General features: G+C 49.7%; 1 protein-coding gene, 1 long non-coding RNA gene and 1 other non-coding gene across 10 annotated transcripts in view; 2 read left to right on the top strand and 1 right to left on the bottom strand.

Moving 5' to 3' along the window:
- Nucleotides 1–16083, top strand: part of LOC129391672 (uncharacterized) — an 85324-nt gene extending 69241 nt beyond the window's left edge. For 7 of the 8 annotated variants that reach the window (XR_008616261.1, XR_008616263.1, XR_008616267.1 and 4 more), the window contains exon 3: nt 15769–16083. This is a non-coding gene — a long non-coding RNA (uncharacterized lncRNA). The remainder of the gene's footprint in view (nt 1–15768) is intronic. The other variant, XR_008616260.1, reaches the window with a different exon arrangement.
- On the bottom strand, nt 1807–1913 carry LOC112064258 (U6 spliceosomal RNA). The gene has a single exon (XR_002891441.1). It is a non-coding gene; the product is annotated as a U6 spliceosomal RNA (small nuclear RNA).
- Nucleotides 16084–16597: 514 nt separating the features above from the next.
- The window catches only part of CTBP2 (C-terminal binding protein 2), a 56632-nt gene continuing 51557 nt past the window's right edge, over nt 16598–21672 (top strand). The window contains exon 1 of the mRNA XM_024121462.3: nt 16598–16753. Coding sequence (XP_023977230.1) covers nt 16696–16753 — 58 coding nt within the window. The 5' untranslated portion in view covers nt 16598–16695. The remainder of the gene's footprint in view (nt 16754–21672) is intronic.

Raw genomic sequence — 21672 nt, 5'->3', positions numbered from 1 at the left:
ACTCGCTGACCTCATCAAATTGTATTGAGGCCATTTTCATAAGTTTTGTTTCTAAAAATCCGTTTAACCCTTGCTGAGTTCCCCTCTGAGAATAAGAACACTCCGCCTCCTGTTTCAGCCCCTCTCTCTTCTGTCCCAGGACCTGCTGGGGGGAGCTGAGCCCACCCTGGATCCCACAGAGCCTGGCGGATCCACAGAGGGCAGCAGTGGCTTCCACCAAAGGGTGTAATGGAGACTCACCAACCAAAAATGCAGTGAAGGACCCAAAACGTGCCTGTGAGGGAACCTTCCAGAGTCTTAAGGCTTTGCATCAGGGTCTGTGCCATGATCACAGCTCATCCAGCTTCAGGGTCCACAGTGTGAGTGGGAGCAGGTCCTCAGCAGGTACACCTCACCTGTGTGACCTGGACAAGCCACTCCCTGTGGCGGGGTTGGCAGGGCTCAAGCTGGGGGACCCGGGCCCATGGAAGTTTCTGTAGCTGACACCCCTCGTCTAAGATAGCAGACCACCGTCTGACCGGAGGAGGCTGGATCTGTTCTGGAGGCTGGAAGGCGGTGTCGGTATTTTGGCCTTTACACAAAACTGACATAGAGAGTAGAGACGGGAGAGGAGTTTTGAGCCATGGTCCCTGGCTTCCTGGAGCCCTGGGTTGTGACTCTATCCGAAGGGGTTTGGGCTTCCTCTGGGCTCACTCTCCTGAAAGTGCCCGGGGTGAGGGGTTGCACCTGTGTCCTGTGAGCACCTGGGATGTTGGGGGCTTGCTCGAAGCCTCGCCCAGAGCGGGTGTGGTCACCGAGACGAGTAATTGCGCGGGGCGTGTTCTCCACGGTGTAGATGCCTTAGTTGTTGAATTCAGTGCAGCAGACCGTGTTTTCGGGCTGTTGGTGTGCGTGTTGGGTGAGCTTTTGAAGCCGTACCTGCCACACGTCAGGCGCTCTGTGGGTGTAGCTGCTGTTACACTAACACGTGGGGGTGAAAACTAAACAGTGGGAGGCCCCCCCCCCGCACAGTCTCCATCCCACTTCTCCGAGGAGCCCTGCCGAGGGCTGGGTCCCTTTCCTTCTGGACTTCGATGAGTTTACCAACCAGCTTTCCTTTCTCTGTTTGGCTCATCTGTGTCTTGGCTTCCTTACGGGGCTGCTTCCTCTTTCAGGTCTGGGGGCTCCCCCGGGAAGCGGCTGGGCGTGTTAGATGTGCTTCAGGACTGGGGGTGTGACTAAACGCGACGTAGGCCTGCTTTCTACCTGGCTGGTGTGCCTGGAGCCGGCTCCTGGGCTTCCGGATTTTTGCACCAATAATGCCTCTGTAGAGCAGCTGGGGTGACCCGGGAGGTATAGGGGGTGAGCAGAAATACAAGCTAGGAGTTGAGTCTCAGGCTGTCTATCTGTGAGGGAGGCAGAATGTTCCAGAAATGCCATGGTTCCAAGAAACCACCACGGGCCACACGAGCCTATATGGACGTGTGTATGTGCGCGCGCGTGTGTGTTAAACCGCATGCCTTTTTTGCCCCTTGGATTCCGGGCAGGCTTGCTGGTATCTAAGCTCCCCTCTGCCCTTTCACATGGCGGGAAACTCTGAAACTCATTGCCAACTGCCTTTCATGTTACCTGCCTCCTTTTTCCTCTGATTTGGATAGCTCGACTTAAAGAGTAGTTGCAGTTCAAGGACTTTTAAGTACAAGAAAGCAAGAGGGCCTGTTTATCCAGTGCATTCCCATGCAGAGGGTGGCCTTGAAGGCTGCATTCCTTTTTTTCTTTTTTTTCGCTTTATTATTTGACTTGGTCCAGAGAAATAGTTTTATTTTTAAAAACACGGAACGCTTCACGAATTCGCGTGTCACTCTCGCGCGGGGGCCACGCTAATCTTCTCTGTGTCGTTCCAGTTTTAGTATACGTGCTGCCAAAGCGAGCACGGAGGCCACATTCTTAACGTGGGAGCCCGTCTTGGATAGAGCTTCTTAATGTCCCACGTTTATGGGAGCGCAGGAGTTGGAGCGGAGACCCCAAGGCGCCCCGGTTAGCTCTGTGCGCACTGAGCGCAGCCCTGGAATTTACCGAAGCATCTGGGGTAAGTGAAGATCACAGCAGACTTTCCATTCTCCAGTGGGCACGGCTGAGCTGCGGAGAATGGAGTTTGCCCCAGAGTCTGCAGAGCTGGATACATCACAGACACACCTCGTGTCAGCGTGGGCAGCTGAGGATTTACAGCATTTAGACGGCTTTTTGTCAGCATTCTCTGTCCTGTAGGTAACAGAAACTTGGCACCATTGCATTACAAATGTATCGCTGTTTTTGTCTTTCCTGTTGAACTGACCATATCAGTGACCACGGTAAATTTATTAGACTGGGTTGTCTATTACTGTGTGACAAACTACCTCAAAACTTAGAGTCTTAGGACAGCAAAACCATACCTCAGAGTTTCCTAGGGTCAGGAACCCAGCACAGCTCAGCTCGGTGCCCTGGCCAGGGTCTCTCATATTGGCATCAGGGTGTCAGCCTGAGTTGACACCTCCCCTGAGGGCACAACTGGAGGAGGCCACGTAGCTGGTTGTGGGTGGGATTTGGTTCCTCAGTTCTTTCGGCCTCTCCACGAAGCAGCCCGCAAGATGGCAGCTGGATCCCGGGGTGGGGGGAGATGCCCAAGATGGCAATGTCGCAGCAATGCCCCCCCGCCCCCCAGCCTGCCTGTTGTTAATATCAAGTCTGTTTGTTAGAAACAGAGAGTACACAGGACACAGATACCAGGAGGTGGGGATCGCTGGGGGCCATGTGTGTTGATTCTTTTTCTGACTTCCATAGCAAGGATGGAATCTGCCCCAAGCAGAGAGGGGGCAGGTCATAGGCCTCTTAGGAACAGTCGTGGCTCTGAAATCCTCCATGGACCCCTGACAACTCACACCCCCTCCCCACTGTTCCCTGGGTGCCCCTATGCCAACAGTGGGGTGCTGTGCAGAACTGACATGTCACCGGGGTTCTGGGTCTGGGGACCCCCTGCGAGAGCTGGATGGGTCACAGAGACACGTCCCTGCTGCCTTCGTGCGAGTCCTGTGCTGGGTCCTGGGTTCCTCTTATTGCTGAGCATATCCCTAGGCATGAAGGGCATCCCTGGCCAGCGCCCCTGCCCCACAGACAGGGAATCCTCTCGATTGCATGCTGGGTTGTGTGTATTCATACAGTCAGAAACGACTTCTGTTCAGAATTTCCCAGACCTTAGGAAGCGTGGAGAGGTACAGGCTCTGCCCCAACACAGTTTTGACAGAGGCCATTAGAGTCACAACGTCCAGCCCGAGTCCAGGATCCCTGACTCTGAAGGAGAAACACATCTTGTCACTGTGGATAGAATTCAGATCCCTAATGGAGCTTTGCGCTAGACTGTTATTCCTCAGACCCTGGTGTTCAAGGCACAGCCTAGTCACCTGGCTGCTGGCGTCCCGAGGGGCCGTGCGGATTCCTGGTCAGATTCCCGCCTCCTTGGAAGCATGGTCTGCCGGCGCCTGACCAAGGAGAAGGGACAGGGAAGCGTGGGACCACCCTTCTCCCCACCCCTGGCATCAGGATAGAGACATCTACCCTTTGCTAACGCAGAGGACACAGTGGCAGTGTGTCCAGAACAATCTTTGGATTTGGGGAGCAGAACACATTTTAAAGCAAAGTACGGTTGGGACAGTTTTCTTTGTGTCTCTCCCTTGAAATCACAGGTCTCTCTGTCTCACGGGAGGCCACTCCTCAAGAGTTACAGGAGGTTGGTGTTGGGCCCGTAGCCCCTTCCTTCCCCCCTGCAGCCAGGCCCCAGTGCCTGGCAGAGCAGCCCCTGGGGTACAGCCACGGCCATGTCCGTATCTGTTGCATTTTGGGGCACGTGGCTGGGTGTGGTTTGAGTTGGCGCTCTGTAATAAAGCCAGGACCCATGACAAATCACACCCCGCAGAGGCCGCCTCTTCACCACAGCCAGGCTTCCCTCCAAGGAGGTCCTGAGCTTCCCTAAGCATCTTCGGTGCAAGATCCCAGAGGGGTTTCTGGGAGTGGCCACCCCAATATCAGTAGGCGTGACGTGGTTTGCTAGGGCTTCATAACAAAGCACCACCAACTAGGTGGTTTAAACCACAGAAGTATACTGTCACACAGTTCTGGAGGGCAGAAATCTTGAGACCAAGGTGTCAGGCTTGTTTGCTTCTGAGAGCTGGGAGGGAAAGGCTCTATCCCAGGTTTCTCTTCTTGGTTTGTAGATGGCCGTCTTCTCCCTGTGCCTTCATGCGGTCTTCTGTCCATATCTCTGTCTAAATTTCCCCTTTTTAGAAGGACCCCCACTCACATTGGATTAGGGCCTTAGTTTAACTCAATTACCTCTATGAAGACTCTGTCTCCATAAGGCCACTGAGGTACTGGGGCTTCGGACTTCAGCATAATGGGCAGTGGAGGGGGTCATAATTCAATCCATAACCAGGCAGTATGGCTGTGGGCAGCTAGTAGAAAATGTGTGTTAGGCCTTTGGGGGTCTGTATACTGACCCTAAGCCCACCGATGAGCAGTTTGGACCCCGAAGGCAGGAAGCACAGTGCTGCAGGGAGGGGGGCGGTCAGGAGCCTGCCTTTCCCCAGAAGGGCATCTTGTGTCATTTCCTTGGGTTGTCTGGTCTGGGGACATGAACATAGTGTCCAGATGTCTGACTCCCTGGAGCCTCCTTCCCCTGTCTGTGTGCTTGGTCTGGTGGGGACCCCGGAAGTTAGCTCAGAGCAGATTTTTAAACGCCTGTCACCTTGTCAAGTAGTTCTTTAATAGGATTTCACGTGAAATGAGGATCCTTGGGCATTAGCACACGGTCAGCTGTGATTGTCTAAACAGGCGACTGTACTCACAAGTGCCCCATCCTCCCAAACCATCCCAAAGTTCGCCCTGTTGGTGAAGAATCCAGTTGTTCATGACAGGAGTCACACCTAGAAAATTCTCACGGGGAGCTTTGCTGCCTCCTCTCCCCTGTTCCAGCAACCACTCTGCACCAAGTGAGATTTTAGCCATAGCACAGGACATTCGGGGCTGCAATCAATGCAAAAATGGCATCGTTTACCCACTGAAGCCTTGGAGGCCAGCCAGGAGTCCACAGTAGAACAGGTGAAATAATTCAAGAAGACTGTTGAACCTCAGGAATACCCTGAAATTAACAAAAACAAAAGGAGCTAGTTAGCGGCTCCCTTCTTTACTTCTCGAATTTGATCAGCAAAGATGAAATCGTGTGACGCACGTGCGTCACCTGCTTCTCCTCCCCAACCCCCAGCCCGGCCTCCAGCCACCCGCTCCCCTCGGCGGCCGGCGTGGATACAAACAAAGCCTGCCTGCCCCTGGGTTCCGTTGTATTCCTCATCCTCCACATTAAGACCGTGTTAAGCGAAATGAATGGCCGCAAGTTGTACTTCGTATTGTTAAATAGCTACATAGAAGATTAAGATTCTCCTTTCTATGACTCAGGTTAAAAAGATAAGGTCTGGGAAGAACCGCTGTTCCATCGAAAGGCTTTCTGGAGCTCGGGATGTCTGATTCCCGCCTCACATTTCCAGAAAACTCTTGTGTGCGAGCTGTGGGCTTCTGAATGCCTCCATGGCTAAAGCCCAGTGGCTTTCCTTGTACAGAAACATTACGACGGAATTTGGATATTTGTAAAGACCCAGACGCAGAATATCTGTCGTCATGAAACAAAGTTATTACTCTGTTCCCAAGGCCTGAGTTGGCTTTCCTGCGTGTCTACCTTTGTGCCAGCGGCACCTCCTTGAGATAAAGGATGGGCCGCCCCCCCCCCGCCCCCCGCCCCCCCCCCCGCACGTGGAGCACTCCTGTCCCTTGCCATGCCCTAGAGTGATGCCCTGGGACCTTGGAGGTGATGAGCTGAGCTGCAGGAGAGCCATTCCCGGGTCCTGGGACGCTCTCTCGCTCTCTCTTCCCAGCCTGCCTGCGCACCTCAGGCCAGGCTTCAGGTTTGGAGCAGGGTTGCTCAGAAGCCTTTATTGGGTTTGGTTCTTGACTGGCAACTATGTGGCCTGTCCGGTGCTGAACTTGGGAGGCTGGGTCCCTACTTCCTCAGGCACGTGGTCAGGTTTGGAGTGACCTCTTCTGCTTGTGTTTGAGATAATCTTTCCGGACACTTGCTTTCTGAAAGCAGACAAAGACTCCCAGCCATCCGTATGTCGCATTGATGATAACTTTATCTCTACTGGACCAGTTTGAACCCCATCTCCTGTCAACCTGACCTGGGCCTTACCTGCTGGCCTCTCTTAGCCTCACCTAGGCCACCAGGTAGCCCACGTGCCTCACTGGGTTGTCCACCCTGAAGTGGGCTGTACAGAGTACCCTCCCCCAGGAGGTCAAAGCGAATCCCACTTAATGGGGTTTGGAACAAGATGGGGAGGGGCTTGTGGTGTCAGCCGCAAAGGCAAGAAGGGCAGAGAGGCTCATCCAGAAGGCTTCCTGGAGAAGGCAGAATTCCACCCCAGGATCTCTGTGTGGGGTCCTTCCAAAGGTATCTCCAGCCGTGTCAGGTCAAGACTAAGCCGTGTGGTCCGGTGGCATCTGTTGCTATGGCACCCTTGGCTTTGAAATGGTAGTGAGAAAGGATGCTGGTCCTGTGGAGGCGTGGGGGTTGGATGGGGTGTGTGTGTCCCCTACTTCAGCACTGATGGACTGCACCAGCCCCTCCTTTCCTTCTCCAGCCTGAACCATTTGGGTGCCCTGCAGGTGTGGAGAAGAGAGCTGATTTACTGCATCAGTGTGTCGGCTTCTTAGAACTTGGTGGTCAGAAAAGACCAGACAGGTCAGCTGTCCCTCTGCGGTGGTCAGCCTGGCAGGTAGAAGCCAGCATCCATAAAGGTTGCGACCTTCAGGTTCAGGGGCCCAGAGACAAGGCCCCACCTCCCAGCCGGTGCCACTGGCCAGAATCAGTTCCTGAATAAGGTTGGAAAAATCTGGGTTTTTTTCCACCTTCTTCTCCAAATTAATGTCTACTGAGAAGGTTGTGTATTCTGAGGTCATACATGTTTCACAACAAACAGATCCCGGGTTGAGGAGAACTGAGCAATTGCCAGTTAAGCAGGTACGTGTGGTGGCCCAGGAGCTGTGGGTCGTTATGGAAACCCTGACGCCCTTTGCCCAGGCCCACCTCAAGCCTTTCCTCTCTTTATAAATTTACGTCTCTGCCAAGTTGTTTTCATCTTTCATCACTGTGGCTCCTTCCTCGTTGATGTATCTTTACACAGGAAGCATGGATATAATGGAAAATCATCCTTCAGGGTGGCCCATGGCCTTTCTTGGATCAGGACCCCAAGCCCATGGCTGAGAGCCTGCCTGCTCCATGACCCGCCTCTCCAGCACCTAAACTTCAGCTCTGAAAGGGCAAACCTCAGTTGCCAGCCTAGGAGATAGACAGCAGGAGGGCAGCCGCTGTGTTCCTCTCCCTTGGCTGGTCGTGTTCCTGAAGGCTAAACACCTGTTGCTTTAAGGCAGATTGGAGGTCTCTTCTGTCCCTTTTGCATCCTGAGATTGAGGGGACATGCAGTGTGTCATCCTGAAGCCATCTCAGACCTTTCCTTTTTGGGGGTATCTGGTCTCATTTTCTCCAGGTTCTTGCAGAGTCCAAGTTGGGATTGAGATGAGCAAGGCGAGCCTTGGCAAAGCAGCTCAGGTCTCTGCAGCCTCAGGGAGGCCGTGCAGGGTGTGCAGTGCCCTCTGCTGGCCAAAGGGCCCCATCGCTGGGTGCCAGGCCTCCTCTGGGTGGACCTGCTCCAGGGAAGGGCTTGAACAGAAGGTGGGCCCTCACCGGTGGTTTCCACTGGCTTTGGGAGTGAGTCGAGACTGCAGAGCTCGTGCCGTTGCACGTTTCCAGACTGCACAGTGTCAAGAGACACATGGGCTGGAATCTCACAAGGACAGCAAAGCAGTTGTGTCCCCTAAGGAAAGTGGACACTCCGAGTAGCCAGTCTAGGATTTAGGGCCACCCAGTAGCAAGAAATCAAGAGGCAGACGTCTTCAAAAATCTCAGGGGCTTCCCTGGTGGCGCAGTGGTTAAGAATCCGCCTGCCAATGCAGGGGACACGGGTTCGAGCCCTGGTACAGGAAGATCCCACATGCCGCGGAGCAGCTGGGCCCCGTGCACCACAACTACTGAGCCTGTGCTCTAGAGCCCATGTGCTGTAACTACTAAAGCCCACGCGCCTAGAGCCCGTGCTCCACAAGAGAAGCCACCGCAATGAGAAGCCCGCGCACCGCGACGAAGAGTAGCTCCCGCTCACTGCAACTAGAGAAAGGCCCGCGTGCAGCAATGAAGACCCAACACAGCCAAAAATAAATAAATAAATTTTTAAAAATCTCACATGAAGATTTTTAAACATTTAAGATCTCATCATTGCTGTTTGTTTGATAACCAACTAATTCCTTTAAATACAAGTGCAATTCATATATGTTAGAATAAGCCAAATAATCCAGAGTTGCCTTTAAAATGTTAAATCTTCTTTACTCCCCACCTGGCACCTCCACCTCCATTCCATAGACTGTTTTAAAGTTTAGCACAAGTTTAACATATAACCTCCAGTTAGCTGTCTCCTGGTGGCTCCTCCTGCCTTGGTGGCCCCCAGGTCGAAGCCCCTAGTGGCCATCAGTTATCCAAGCTTTTATTCTGCGCTGGACCACAGCAAATGGATGTGGGTGCACAGGCGTTTCACAGCCTGCAGACATCACCTTCAGGTGACCTTTGGGGCACAGAGTGGCCACCCCAAAAACCTCACCATGGCCAGTGCTCCTCTGCAGGCATTTTATGAGACCGTTCCAAACTTTCCGACGTTCTGGATTCTTCCTCTGTCTGGTGTTCACTTTTACTTGCTCAGATATAAACTTGTTATAATAATTTCTTGCATGTAATATGTAAAAAAGGATGAGTCATCTGGTCAGGATGGAACTTCCTCTGTCTGCACAGAAATTGAGGATGCTTGTCCCTTCATCCTATTCAACCAACCTTAGCTACACATCAGAATTGCCAAAGGAGGGAAGGGTCAGAAAATTGGGAAAGGAAAAATTCATCCGTGTTTCTCTGATTCCTCAGTCTCAACACAATGGAAATAAAAGGTGTCATGTGACACCTCTTAATTTGGATGAATGTTTGCTTATTTGCCTTTACCTCTTTGTTTCATTTTGTTTTGCTTTTATTTTTAAAGACTGCTTTAGTATTAGAACGAATATATTTATTTTTAAAGCATATTTGTAAGTCAGGTGCTTTAAAAATGTGTGAAAATCCTTACCACAGAAGCATCTTATTTTTTTCACCAACACTTAATTTTCATTATGACACAAATAAAACAGCCAATTAGGAAAATCATGAATTGTTTCTGCTCCAGTCCTCTGTTCTTGATGAAAGCTTTTAGCAAGCGAAAATATTTAGAATTCTTGAGTTTTGCATTTAACACCAGGAGATGTATTTTCTAAATCTAAACCAGGCAGAAGGATTCACTCAGAAATTATTTGCTGGCCGAGGAGGTCGTCCCAGGAAGCGTGGTTTCCACATTGGCAGCCTCAAACCTCACAGGACGCTCCTCCATCAGCACTGGGATTCCACCTGCTAAAAGACTTGCTTTCTATGTTTCATGGCTGTCACAAGCTCAACATAGATTACAGAGTCTTCATTTTTCATTTCTTTGTCTCCTTCAAAGCCCCAGAGAATATTTTGGTGGGGGTTAGACGGAAAAAAATAAAGTCACAGGCCCACAATTCTTAACTTCACATCCAAACTGTAAAAGTCTCTGAAAACTTTAGTTCTTTGTAACCCATTTGGTGGCAGATTTTGACCTGGCCTGAATTGTTGAATTGTATATAGTGTGTGTGTGTGTGTGTGTGTGTGTGTGTGTGTGTGTGTGTGATTATTTTTAATCTTCTGTATATTAATCCAGCTGGGTAAGCATGTTCATATGTCCTAGTATAGAAATGTCATTGCTTGGTTTGGGGGTCCATCATAGCATGGTGTAAACACTGGCTTGCCTTTTTCATATTGCATCTGTGTTCTGAAGCCTGCCTGACCTCTCCTGTTGGAAAGGGCGGTGGCCGGCTGCTGATAGCTCTTGAGGGATCTGCACTTTTCTCTGGGACACTGTTGTTGCATCAGCTCCAGGGGATCAGAGGGTGGGGCCCGTGGATCAGATGGAGGGCATGTGACCAGGGTGTGACCTTGTCACCCTAGGGTTGGGCTACTGGGCATTCCCTGGGGAAATACGAGCCGCCTTTTGCCCAGTGGGGGAGGCACCAGGAAGCAGAGCGAAGCTCTGGTGTGTATTGAAGGGTCTTGCTGGTAACCCCTGGGGTGGGGGAGGGGAGCCGTCCCTGCGCACTTTTTTTTAAAAATTAATTAATTTATTTTATATTTATTTTTGGCTGTGTTGGGTCTTCATTTCTGTGCAAGGACTTTCTCCAGTTGCGGCGAGTGGGGGCCACTCTTCATCGCGGTGCGCGGGCCTCTCACTGTCGTGGCCTCTCCCGTCGCGGAGCACAGGCTCAGTAGTTGTGGCTCACGGGCCCAGCCGCTCCACGGCATGTGGGATCCTCCCGGACCGGGGCACGAACCCGCGTCCCCTGCATCGGCAGGCGGGTTCTTAACCACTGCGCCACCAGGGAAGCCCCCTGTGCACTTTTTAATGCCACTAGATGCCTGAACCATATGTTTCTCCTCCTCCCCCCAAAACCTAAATACGCCCCAAAGCTACTGAGTTATAATTAGGGAGCAGTAGTTATTTTGGGACATTGACAAAATTGACTTCAGGAAATTCATTTCCCACAACAGATCTTTCCCCAAAGCTTCTTTCTCTTCCTTTAAGTGTAGTTTTAATTATTTTGTTATTAACTGGGGTATTATGTCAACCATTTAACCGAAGGCTAAGCCCGTGTTTTTCCCACTGATCCCTCACCCCTGTAGAACGTTTCTTCTGTTCCATCTGGATTTTAATTGGTCCTTCAGGTATATAGTTAACAAAACAAAACCCACATCCACCTGTTCAGAGGATTCTACCCAGCCTGTCATCTGTTGTTCACCTTTGTTTGGCTTCTGAAGATGCTGGAAGAAGTTCTTTTCAGGTAGCCTGAAGCCCTGTGGCTTTATCTGGGACTAGATGAAGAATCAAGAGGGTGTTTTGGTCATTGGTGGGCCAGCGTTCTCAAGGCACTGTGAAAACCCACTAACCCTGTGGATCCGCTGGATGGCACCCCACCTGCAGGGTCCTTGCCTGTGGCAGCAGGTGCTTGGTGTTGTCTTAACCTGGATGGTGCCTCCCTGCTGGGGCATTCAGAAGTCGGTAAATGGCCCTGTTGCCACATCAGGAGAGCCTTGTAGGCCATGGTAGAGGAGACCCAAGGAGTTATGTCATTCCTTTAGGGATCCCAGGCTTGGAAAGTTGGGAGACCTCGTGCACCAATGCTACTGGGGCTGCAGGAGCTTCTTCTACTTGCCTTGGGTCACAGGGCAACCTCTCAGACTTTACATCTCCCCCTGACCCCCACTTGCAGGTTTAACAATGGAACGTATTCTGAAGGCTCCTGGGGTTCACTCGGAGAACTTGGGCAATACTTGCTTAACTACAATAATATTAATTTATTATCATATAGTAAAACTTGGTTTCTCTATTGACATAGTGTTTAAGTAGATTTCCTCAAAAGAATTGAAGGCTGTCCTCACGTTTAACTGGTTTGAGGGGAATTTTCATTTTGAAAGACATCGTTGAAGACATCATTTACTTTGTGTAAATTCCTTCGTCTGAGATGACTGTGTTTCGGTGCACTGTAGTGCTTTGGTCCTGGGCCGGAGGGGCTGCTAATTGTCATTCAGTAAAGATAATCTGCCCAGATTTTAGACCGTGATTGATGAGGGGGAACCTTTTATTTTTCACGACCTCACTTTGGGTGTTTTGCATTTGTTTGTAAAATGAAGTCTTCCTTTTTGTTCTCCCTTTTCTTAACTCTCATGCTTCTTTTTGAAGCCCACAAGTGGACAAATCTTCCATACCTGTATCTTCTTTCTAGTAATCAAGAATCTCCAAGTAGCTTTTTTAGGCAAGCATCTTTCCCCTTCTGAAATAAGTTGAATTTCCTGACACCAAACCTTTCAGCCCTAGATCACACCCCTCATTTCAAGCTAACAAAACTTTAGGTAGACCTTTCTGTGGTTTGCCCTGTGATTTTAGTATCTCTCTTTTGGGAGAGAAGGTAGTGTTTTTTTTCTTGTCAGGTTTGTCAGCGGTACACCCTTCCTGCTTGTGAAAAGACCTGAATTTCCTTTTGAACTTCCCTGAGTTTCCCCGAGGTTTACCTCCAGCCTCAGCAGGAGGGGTGCTCCCGTGTGACTGGCGCCCGCCTCCAAGGGGGCCTCTCACCAGAGGAAGGCACAAGTGGTTCTTAGCGGCCCGCTCTTGGGCACCAGATGTTTTCCTGTGTGTTCCCATCGGATCCTCACAGCCGCTTTGGAACATAAGCAACATCATCTGCGTTGTACAGACATGGAGCCTGCTAATGCACAGTCATTTTGCAAGTAGGTTCTAGAACTCTCTTGCCACCCACACATACGGTGTGGAGGTTTACAATTTCAGTCAAAGTGAGACAGTGTAATACATCCCCCTCTGCTTTTTCTTCCCTATGTGGACCTTTATCTATTTGTGGTTAAACATTGACCAGATAGTGTCAATGGATGATAGTAGTGATAACTTCAGTGGCAAAAAGTTCGTGATTTATGAGTGAAGGCCGGTGTAAAGGCAGAGGTGGGCTTCCGCTGGGGGGCCCCGCTGAGGGCGCCCAGGGCCAGTGTGGATAGCAGGGTGCTGGCATTCTCGGCATGGACAGCTCAGCTCTGAGGAGGGCCTGTCCCTGTCCTTAGGAAGAGGGTCATGTTAATTAAGTCCTGGTTAATAGCTCGCTCCTTCAGAGGACCAAGGAGGAAAATGTCACATACACTGACACATTCTTGCTTTCTTTTTAAGCAAGAATGTCATACATTCTTGCTTAAAAAGAAATATTGGGGGGGGATCAATTGAGGGGAGGGGATTGAGACTACATGAATTAGTCCGTCCGTGGTCACTGCTGTAAAGTCCAGACCAGAGTCCGGCTGGTGGCCTCACGACTCTGTATGCTCTGTCAGCATGTCCGGTCTGAGACGGGTGGGTGCCGCAGCTGGAGGGGATCCCGTGGAAGGGCCAGCCACAGAGAGACCCCACCCCACCCCCCAAAGCCACACATACAAGTCAGTTGCCTTTTTTTTTTTTTTAAATAATAGGACGCAGACAATTTGTGTAAGCTGATGCCTGATCTTTCCTTTGATTGCATAATCGAGATTCTACTTATCAATTTTTCAGGAAGCCATCTAATTATACAAATTAAAATTCAAAGGAAAGCAAAAAGAATGATTATGCCTCACTCAGGGAATTGGAGGAGGAGGGTGTGAAGCCCGTCTTGCCTCGGATGATAATGCTGTCATTTCTCATCTCCAAGGCACTTCACAAATATTAACTAATTAATTCTCTCACCCCGGATGCGGCGGCTAACACGGGGTCTGTCTCCACGCCAGAGCCAGGGAGGGGCCGTCCGCTGATCAGAGCCCGGGACCCGAGCAAATCAAAATTGCCAGCCGGCCTCTGAGGGTCTCTCTCGGACAGAAACCCTTGGATCAGAGGTCCTGCTCCTCTGTCTGTCTGTCTCAAGTTGACCAGTAAGAAACCACCTTCCCCCCTTTGCATGATTACCTTTCATAAAGCCCAGCAAACATGAAACCAGAATTTTAGAAATCTGCCTACCGCGTCAACCCGGTGCTGCTCTGGCTTGCTTCAGGACGGCCTTCATCGGCTCTCTTGTCCAATAGGGTCATTCCAGGTGTGGGGGACGTCCCAGGTTTGGAAAGGGTCTGGTGTCTCCTGGATGTTGCAGTAATTATTTCTGTGATTAGAAATTGTGCTTTTTTTTTCCCCCTAACTCTTTAAAAAAAAAATCACATAATTATTTTGCCATAAAATCTTTTCAGCCTCATTGCTGAGAAATTAGTCATTAGCCTCCAGGCCGCCGCCTGCCTTTTCATAGTCAGACCTGCGTTCCGACCTCCGAGCGCGTAACTGATGATCATACATAATAACCCTCATTATGAACCCTGGAGCCCCACGTTTGTCTCCTGACCCCCTCCTCGTTTGCTGGATAACTGAGGACAACTTTGTGTGTGTGAGTGTGTGTGTGTGGTGTGTATGTGTATAGCATCTTCTTTATTCATTCATCCATTGATGGGCACTTAGGTTGTTTCCATATCTTGGCTATTGTAAATAATGCTGCAATGAACACTATTAGAATGGCTATTATCAAAAAGGCAAGAAATAACAAGTGTTGGCAAAGATGTGGAGAAAAGGGAACCTATATATAGGTTGTATGTTGGAATGTAAATTGGTAAAATCACTATGGAAAACAGTATGGAGATGCCTCAATAAATTACAAATAGAACTACCATATGATCCAGCTATCCCACCTCTAGGTATTTATCCAAATATGAAAACACTACTTCAAAAAAGATACATAGTCTTCTTCTGATAACTGATGATCATACATAATAACCCTCATTATGAACCCTGGAGCCCCACGTTTGTCTCCTGACCCCCTCCTCGTTTGCTGGATAACTGAGGACAACTTTGTGTGTGTGAGTGTGTGTGGGGGGGGTGTGTGTGTGTGGGGTGTGTGGGTGGGGGGGTGGGTGGTAGCGTGTGTGTGAGTGTGTGTGTGTGTGTGTGGGTAACGTGTGTGTGTCTGTGTGTGGGAGTGTGTGTGTGTGGGTGTGTGTGGGTGTGTGTGGTAGTAGCTGTTGTTAGAATAACTGCAGGAATGTGTCAAAAGCTGCGGGACTTTTGGGGGTTACAGGTGATGATTTGTGGCCTCAACTGGTACATTGGCTGAGCAGGAAATGAAGGTCAGGGTCTCCCAAACACGCAGCCCCGACTCTCTCCATGAAGTGGGCTCCCCATTCCTCAGGTGGCGTGGCATGTGGATTTCCCTCTGGAGAGGCCCAAATACCCCAACCCCAGTGGGAGACCCTTCCTCCTCTGCCTGAAACACCATGGGTGTGGGGCGGCCGCAGGCAGCCGATGCCAGCAGTGGCTCCCTCTGGATTCAAGGAAGGCTCCGGAAGGCGGCACTGGTCAAACCTTGGTTAGGTGGTACATGCCTTCCTGCCCCGTTCTCAGGCGGTGGGGCAAGGGGCTTGTGTGGTGCTGAGCGGTGGCCAAAGGGCAGTTTTGAAAGGTTTTGTGAACCTCCTGGCAGAAGGCCTTGAGAGAGTAGTGGCAGCTGGGTGTCTGCACCTCTGTCCGGAGGCCCCTGGGATGTGTTCCTCGGTGGTGTGGGTTGATCTGTGACTCTGCCCCTCTGCGGTTCACAGAAGTACAGGACCAGCCCCACTGGCTATAGCTTGGTCTCTGGCATTCGAGTACAAAGTATTCTGACTCAGGCTGGTCAGTAATTGGTGTTTACAGCCCCGAAGTCAAAAGCAAGAGACCCAGATGCTGCCATTTACCACTTTCAGGAACGAAAGACAGTTGTGCGTGTTCGCGTGCTTCCTTCAGAGGCGGGAGACCGTCCCATGGACGTGGAGCAAATCCATCTCCAGCATTTGAGGAGGAGAGCAAGCGCCCAAGGGCAGGTCCCCTTGTAGCAAGTGGCAGCCAAGCCCGAATGACCTGTCGTCCTTGCCCCCAGGGTGTCCGGAGAGTAAGGCTTCTTTTCTCCTTGTTTCAGGGCGCGTAGTGGCGTAATGCCTGCAGACTCCTGCGAGGGCCCCTAAGTTCTTAGAGGACCGCTTTGCCTTTTGAATCAGAGAGGTGCAAAGTTCGATAAAGAATGGCCCTTGTGGATAAGCACAAAGTCAAGCGACAGCGATTGGACAGAATTTGTGAAGGTAAGAGCCAGCGTGATTGGCGGTTTTTAACCAAAGACGCGTAGACCCGCCCTGGAATCCTGCACCTGGTCTCCTAGCCAGGCTGCGACCCACACCCCACCCCCAGCTCCTCCCACCGTCCCACACCCTCTGCCAGTGTCCTTGGTGGTGTCCTTGGCGTGGTCAGTAGGCCTGACCTTCAAGTAGGCTGAGGCCTGCTTCCAGGGCAGGGGTGGGGCTAGGATGGAAGTTTGGGGGAGCAGGCCCTGAGGTCCATTTTGCACAAGAAAGACACTGCATATTAGGACCATCTTTTTTTTTTTTTTTTTTTTAACTTGCGGAAGTTTCTGGACTTTATCTGGTTCGAATTAAAAGATTTACCAGCACGAATTCTGAGATATTTCTCAGGAGCCCAGCATAGCCCCTCACGATCTGTTCACATCCCTGGTGTCTTTGAAAAATGTCTGGAAGTGTTTTATTCATGAAAGGAAAAATAAACAGGATTAAAATCTAGTGGAAACCTGGGGACAAAACTCTGAGATGTGGACTGAGTACCATCCTCTCCTCCTTAGGGAGTGGTTAGAAATCCAGCGCCAGCGGACCTGGGCTTGGCTGGGTTTGGCTTGGCTTGGTTACCCGTGACCTCACTGCAGGGTTTCTCTAGGCTTCTTTTCTCCTTGTTTCAGGGCGCGTAGTGGCGTAATGCCTGCAGACTCCTGCGAGGGCCCCTAAGTTCTTAGAGGACCGCTTTGCCTTTTGAATCAGAGAGGTGCAAAGTTCGATAAAGAATGGCCCTTGTGGATAAGCACAAAGTCAAGCGACAGCGATTGGACAGAATTTGTGAAGGTAAGAGCCAGCGTGATTGGCGGTTTTTAACCAAAGACGCGTAGACCCGCCCTGGAATCCTGCACCTGGTCTCCTAGCCAGGCTGCGACCCACACCCCACCCCCAGCTCCTCCCACCGTCCCACACCCTCTGCCAGTGTCCTTGGTGGTGTCCTTGGCGTGGTCAGTAGGCCTGACCTTCAAGTAGGCTGAGGCCTGCTTCCAGGGCAGGGGTGGGGCTAGGATGGAAGTTTGGGGGAGCAGGCCCTGAGGTCCATTTTGCACAAGAAAGACACTGCATATTAGGACCATCTTTTTTTTTTTTTTTTAACTTGCGGAAGTTTCTGGACTTTATCTGGTTCGAATTAAAAGATTTACCAGCACGAATTCTGAGATATTTCTCAGGAGCCCAGCATAGCCCCTCACGATCTGTTCACATCCCTGGTGTCTTTGAAAAATGTCTGGAAGTGTTTTATTCATGAAAGGAAAAATAAACAGGATTAAAATCTAGTGGAAACCTGGGGACAAAACTCTGAGATGTGGACTGAGTACCATCCTCTCCTCCTTAGGGAGTGGTTAGAAATCCAGCGCCAGCGGACCTGGGCTTGGCTGGGTTTGGCTTGGCTTGGTTACCCGTGACCTCACTGCAGGGTTTCTCTCAGGAGGGGGGCCGCCGGGTGGGGTGGGCTCAGCAGCCCACCCCCGACCCGCGAATATGCTAGCACACCAGTTGGCCAGCTCACTCAGGCCCAGGAAAACATCTCCCCGGAGCCGTCCATATGGAATTGCTTCTAGATGTGGCTCAAGCTAGGGGTGTGGGGGCATTAAAGGCGTGTTCTACTGTGTGACTGTCTGCCCTGCAACAGCTCCGACCTAAAAGGATTTAGGAGCACTGACTGTCCCTCCGCATCCCTGGGATTCTGCTGCAGTGTAAGGGGTTTGGGATTCAAGGATTTATTTTTTAATATTAAAAAATGTTTTAAACCTACAGAAAGACTGATAGAATAGTACCACGGACACTGATGTTCCCATCAGCTGTATTTACCAGTTGATAACATTTGTTATCACTTGCTTTCTTTTTATAGAGATACGTGTGTATGAATGGATGGAGGATGGATGGATGGATGGACTTTCCCAGAACCATCTGAAAGAAATGTGTAGATGCAGCAGTTTATTCTTAAGTACCTATGGCATGTATTAGAGGCGCCTTTCCTGCATAAACACACCCCCATCATCACCCCCAGGAAATTGGACCTCATTACAACATTATCTAACATAGATGGCACGTGCACATCTCCCCCACACGTCTGTTTTAGCTGGTTTGTTCGCCTGTGTGCAGATACCAATCAAGGGACATATGTGGCATTTAGTTGTCATGTCTCTTTGGTCTCCTTAGTCTAAAATAATTCCCTGGTCCTTTTGACTTTCAGAAGCATTGACATCATTGAAGAGCCCAAGCCAATAGGTTTGTACAATGTCCCACAATCTGGGTTCACCTGATTGTTTGGGGGGTTTTAAATTGTACTTCTGCCCTCCTGTGGAAAGGTGCTTCATTTTTGGTACTGAGTCCCCATTCCAGAAAGCCCTAGTGGATCAGCTTTCCAAGGTTAGTATCAGGAATGTCTATGGGGCCGATTCCACCCCCCACCCCCAACCCCAGTATTTATCTAGAGGTAGCATATCTGAGACAAGAATGGGATTGAAGCACCAGGGGCCTTTCCTCTCCTTGTCCAGGGTGGTCGGTGACAGCAAAAGCATTGGCGGTTCTTTCGCACCCTCTCTCCCAGGCATGGTTCACCAGTCCCCAGCGTATTTTTTTATAACAAACTCCAGCATCTCCTTTATCCATGAACGGTGTTCCTGAGACAGTTGCAGTGGTTTGTTTTATCTTTAATTTCTCAATAGCCACTATCAAGATACATGCATGACATAAAGTGACTCAAGTGTAATTTATAATCCATGATCCCAAACATTCACTTGGTGTCCCATGAAGTATAACAGCTGTTCCAAGATGCTTCATGGGTGCTCCTTGTATTTATAAGCTAGTTTAGTGCCTTTAATGGTCAGGACAGGTGGTCAGGACATCCGTTTCCCAGGTGCTACCAGCGAGGTACGCAGCAGTCGGTGATCTGCGCCCAGGCGCCCAGGCAGTCTGCTAGTCTGTATTTGGGCTTGCCCTTGAATCGGCACGTGGATTCCATTATTTCTTCCTCCTGAAAGCCTCACACACCTCCATCCCTGGCTTGGGATGCTCAGCAGTCTCTGTTCTGTAAACCTGAACTAACTATTCTTGAATGTTCTCCTTGGAAGTCCAGCAAAAGCTCAGCAAACAGTTCTCTCCTTCCCAGTGCCTACACCCCAGGGACTTCCTGTATCTCTCTCTCTCTCTCTGTCTCTCTGTCTCTGTCTCTGTCTCTGTCTCTCTCTCTCTTTGGTTTTTGTTTTATGATTAAAAGCCTGAAGCTGCCCTGCTCTGCTCCAGGCTTGTAGGAACTTTGTCTTCATGCTCTTGGGTCTGTGGGAACACATATTCCTTCAAATTCTTCCCTCCCGCCTGCTGTCAACCCCAGTGCAAATCCCTGGCTTTGGGTCCCAAGCCAGACAAGGCTTCTGATGCCCTCCAGGGTCTTCCCCGCCCCCCCCGCCCCCGAATGAACCTTTTTTCTCCAGCTGAGCCAGTCTGGTGGGATCTGAGCATCACCCCTGTGCCAGTACTGCTTCCAGAATCCCTACGTGCCTCCCAAGGCCCAGTCCCTTCCTCCCTGAAACCTTCCACAGCAGCCCTTGGGCTCTCTTCCTTCTGAACCACAGTCCCCTTGGGACGCGGCCCATCAGTCTTCATGTGCCCAGAATCTATCTGCACCTTTGCGCCTCGAAGGGGATGTTTCTGCTCGAGATTAAGCAAAGTATAGAGGATAGCTTTGCTTCTCACCACCCAGAGTCTTCGGGACTCCATCCAACTCCGTTAGAATAATGGTCTTTCAAGCTGACTTAAAAGCCAGATTTTTTTCTTAAAGCAGTTCTGCTGTTTTGATATTTGTAATTTGTTCTCTGCTCTTTCCTGATGCCTAATATCAAATAATCCTAGAGTGGTGTTGTGTAAAGGTTTTATGGAGCAGAGTCTGCTAATAGACTGGTCAGACCAAATTGCAGTCTCTTCTTTTTGTTGTGTAATGTAGGTCTCGGTTTTCCCCTGTGTTTAGTTTGCTGGCATAATTGAAATATTGCATTTATGAATTGCACCAGCCAGAGAGTTTTAATACATAACTGCATCATGGCAGAGCTGGTTTGATTTGCCCCAAGTATTTGTTGGCCAGAGAGGAGGGCTTGTTATCCCTCATCTTTGCGAAAGTAACCCAGAAAAGCGTTTTCTGGAGCCTAGGTTTGTAGAACTGTAATATACCACAATGGGCTTGCTGGTGACTTTCTGTTACAACACCTTATTGTGTGCTATGGTACAATAAATCACTAAACACCATGCTTTCCTGTTGCTTTTGAAAACGTAATTTGGAAAAAAAGTAGTTATTTCATCTTACTTCATTTTGTTTGAATGTCTTCTATGTGTGGGAAAATGGTCCTGAGGATTATATCAGCTGAGCTGTGATCAGTCCCCTTCATCACATAATTCAGGAAAGGACTTCTTTCCTCTGCAGGAAAAAAAAGAAATGATATGACCCTCCTTTTAAATAAACAGTCGAATTCAACATTCCTTACCTTTGGGATGTTCTCATGAGAACAGGGAATAAAAGGCGGTGAGGAAGATGGGCGGATTGGTTGGATGGATGTGGGAGAAATAGAGGCCAACCTCTATTGTCTATTAAATTATCTAATAAACCGGTGTCTATTAAACACATAGTTATAAATCCTGGGAATCTCTGTCCCCAAGAGGACGAGAAAAGTCAGAAAATGCTGCAGGGATGAGGTGGAAGAAAACGTTTTTCCCAGTGTCACTGTGCTCTTCTTAATGGGACGAGCTTGCCATTGTGGAAGGACGTCTCAGTGGACCGTTCCCCCAAGAAAGTTCATTCATGGTCCCAGAATATCCGAGAAGCAAAGACGTTGTCTCAGAGCTTCTGGGTCGTCGAGGTGGTGGAAGTGGTGAGGGTGTCCAGGCCAGCTGAGTGCTCCCTGCAGGGAGGATGGCGGTGGGGGCGGATCTCATTGCCTGGCTCACACCCATCAGAGCCCACAGGGCAGGACTGACCTGTATTTCCCCACGGGAAGAGCATCATCTATAGACTCAGGCCAGAATAATTTTGTCTTTTATTTGTATGCTTTTTGTTTCACCTGTCTTAAAAAAAAATGCATTATAGACACTACTTGTTTTGTTTTTTTTAAAGCACTCGGAGCACCTTACCAAGAAACAGCGTCGAGACCATCTATAGGCAGTCCACAATTATTTCTAATAAATGTCTTTAAATAGCCCCAAAATGTAGATCTTAAAAATGGGATTCATAATGTTGCTATACATTATAATTATATGTTTGGATCAGGCAATTATGTACATTTCCAGTAATTATGTGATTAGTGATAATTACATTAGCTATGTAAATATACAATAGTCAACCAGACATGACTTAAAACTCTGTAGTATAAATGAATATAATGAAGCTACATTGTGCTCAGGTAAAGGATCAGAAAAGGCAGAGGGAATGGTCAAGTTGAAACTTCATAGACATTGTTTGTGAGGGATAAAGATCCATATTTTGTCTTATCAGGCCCTGGTTTTAAGATAAATTTGGAGAGCGGTCCCTCCCCTGGGATTCCCGCTGTCACCTGAGGATTGGGACCGTCGAGTACCCCACACCCGGCCCTCAGCTTTCTTCTTCTTTTTTTTTTTTTTTTTTTTTTTTTTGGCGGTACGCGGGCCTCTCACTGTTGTGGCCTCTCCCGTTGCGGAGCACAGGCTCCGGACGCACAGGCCCAGCGGCCACGGCTCAC

Source organism: Physeter macrocephalus, chromosome 20 (genome assembly GCF_002837175.3).
Source record: "Physeter macrocephalus isolate SW-GA chromosome 20, ASM283717v5, whole genome shotgun sequence".
NCBI classification, from domain to species: Eukaryota; Metazoa; Chordata; class Mammalia; order Artiodactyla; family Physeteridae; genus Physeter; species Physeter macrocephalus.
Note: the sequence above shows the minus strand (reverse complement) of the source record. Positions and strands in the feature narration are given on the sequence as shown.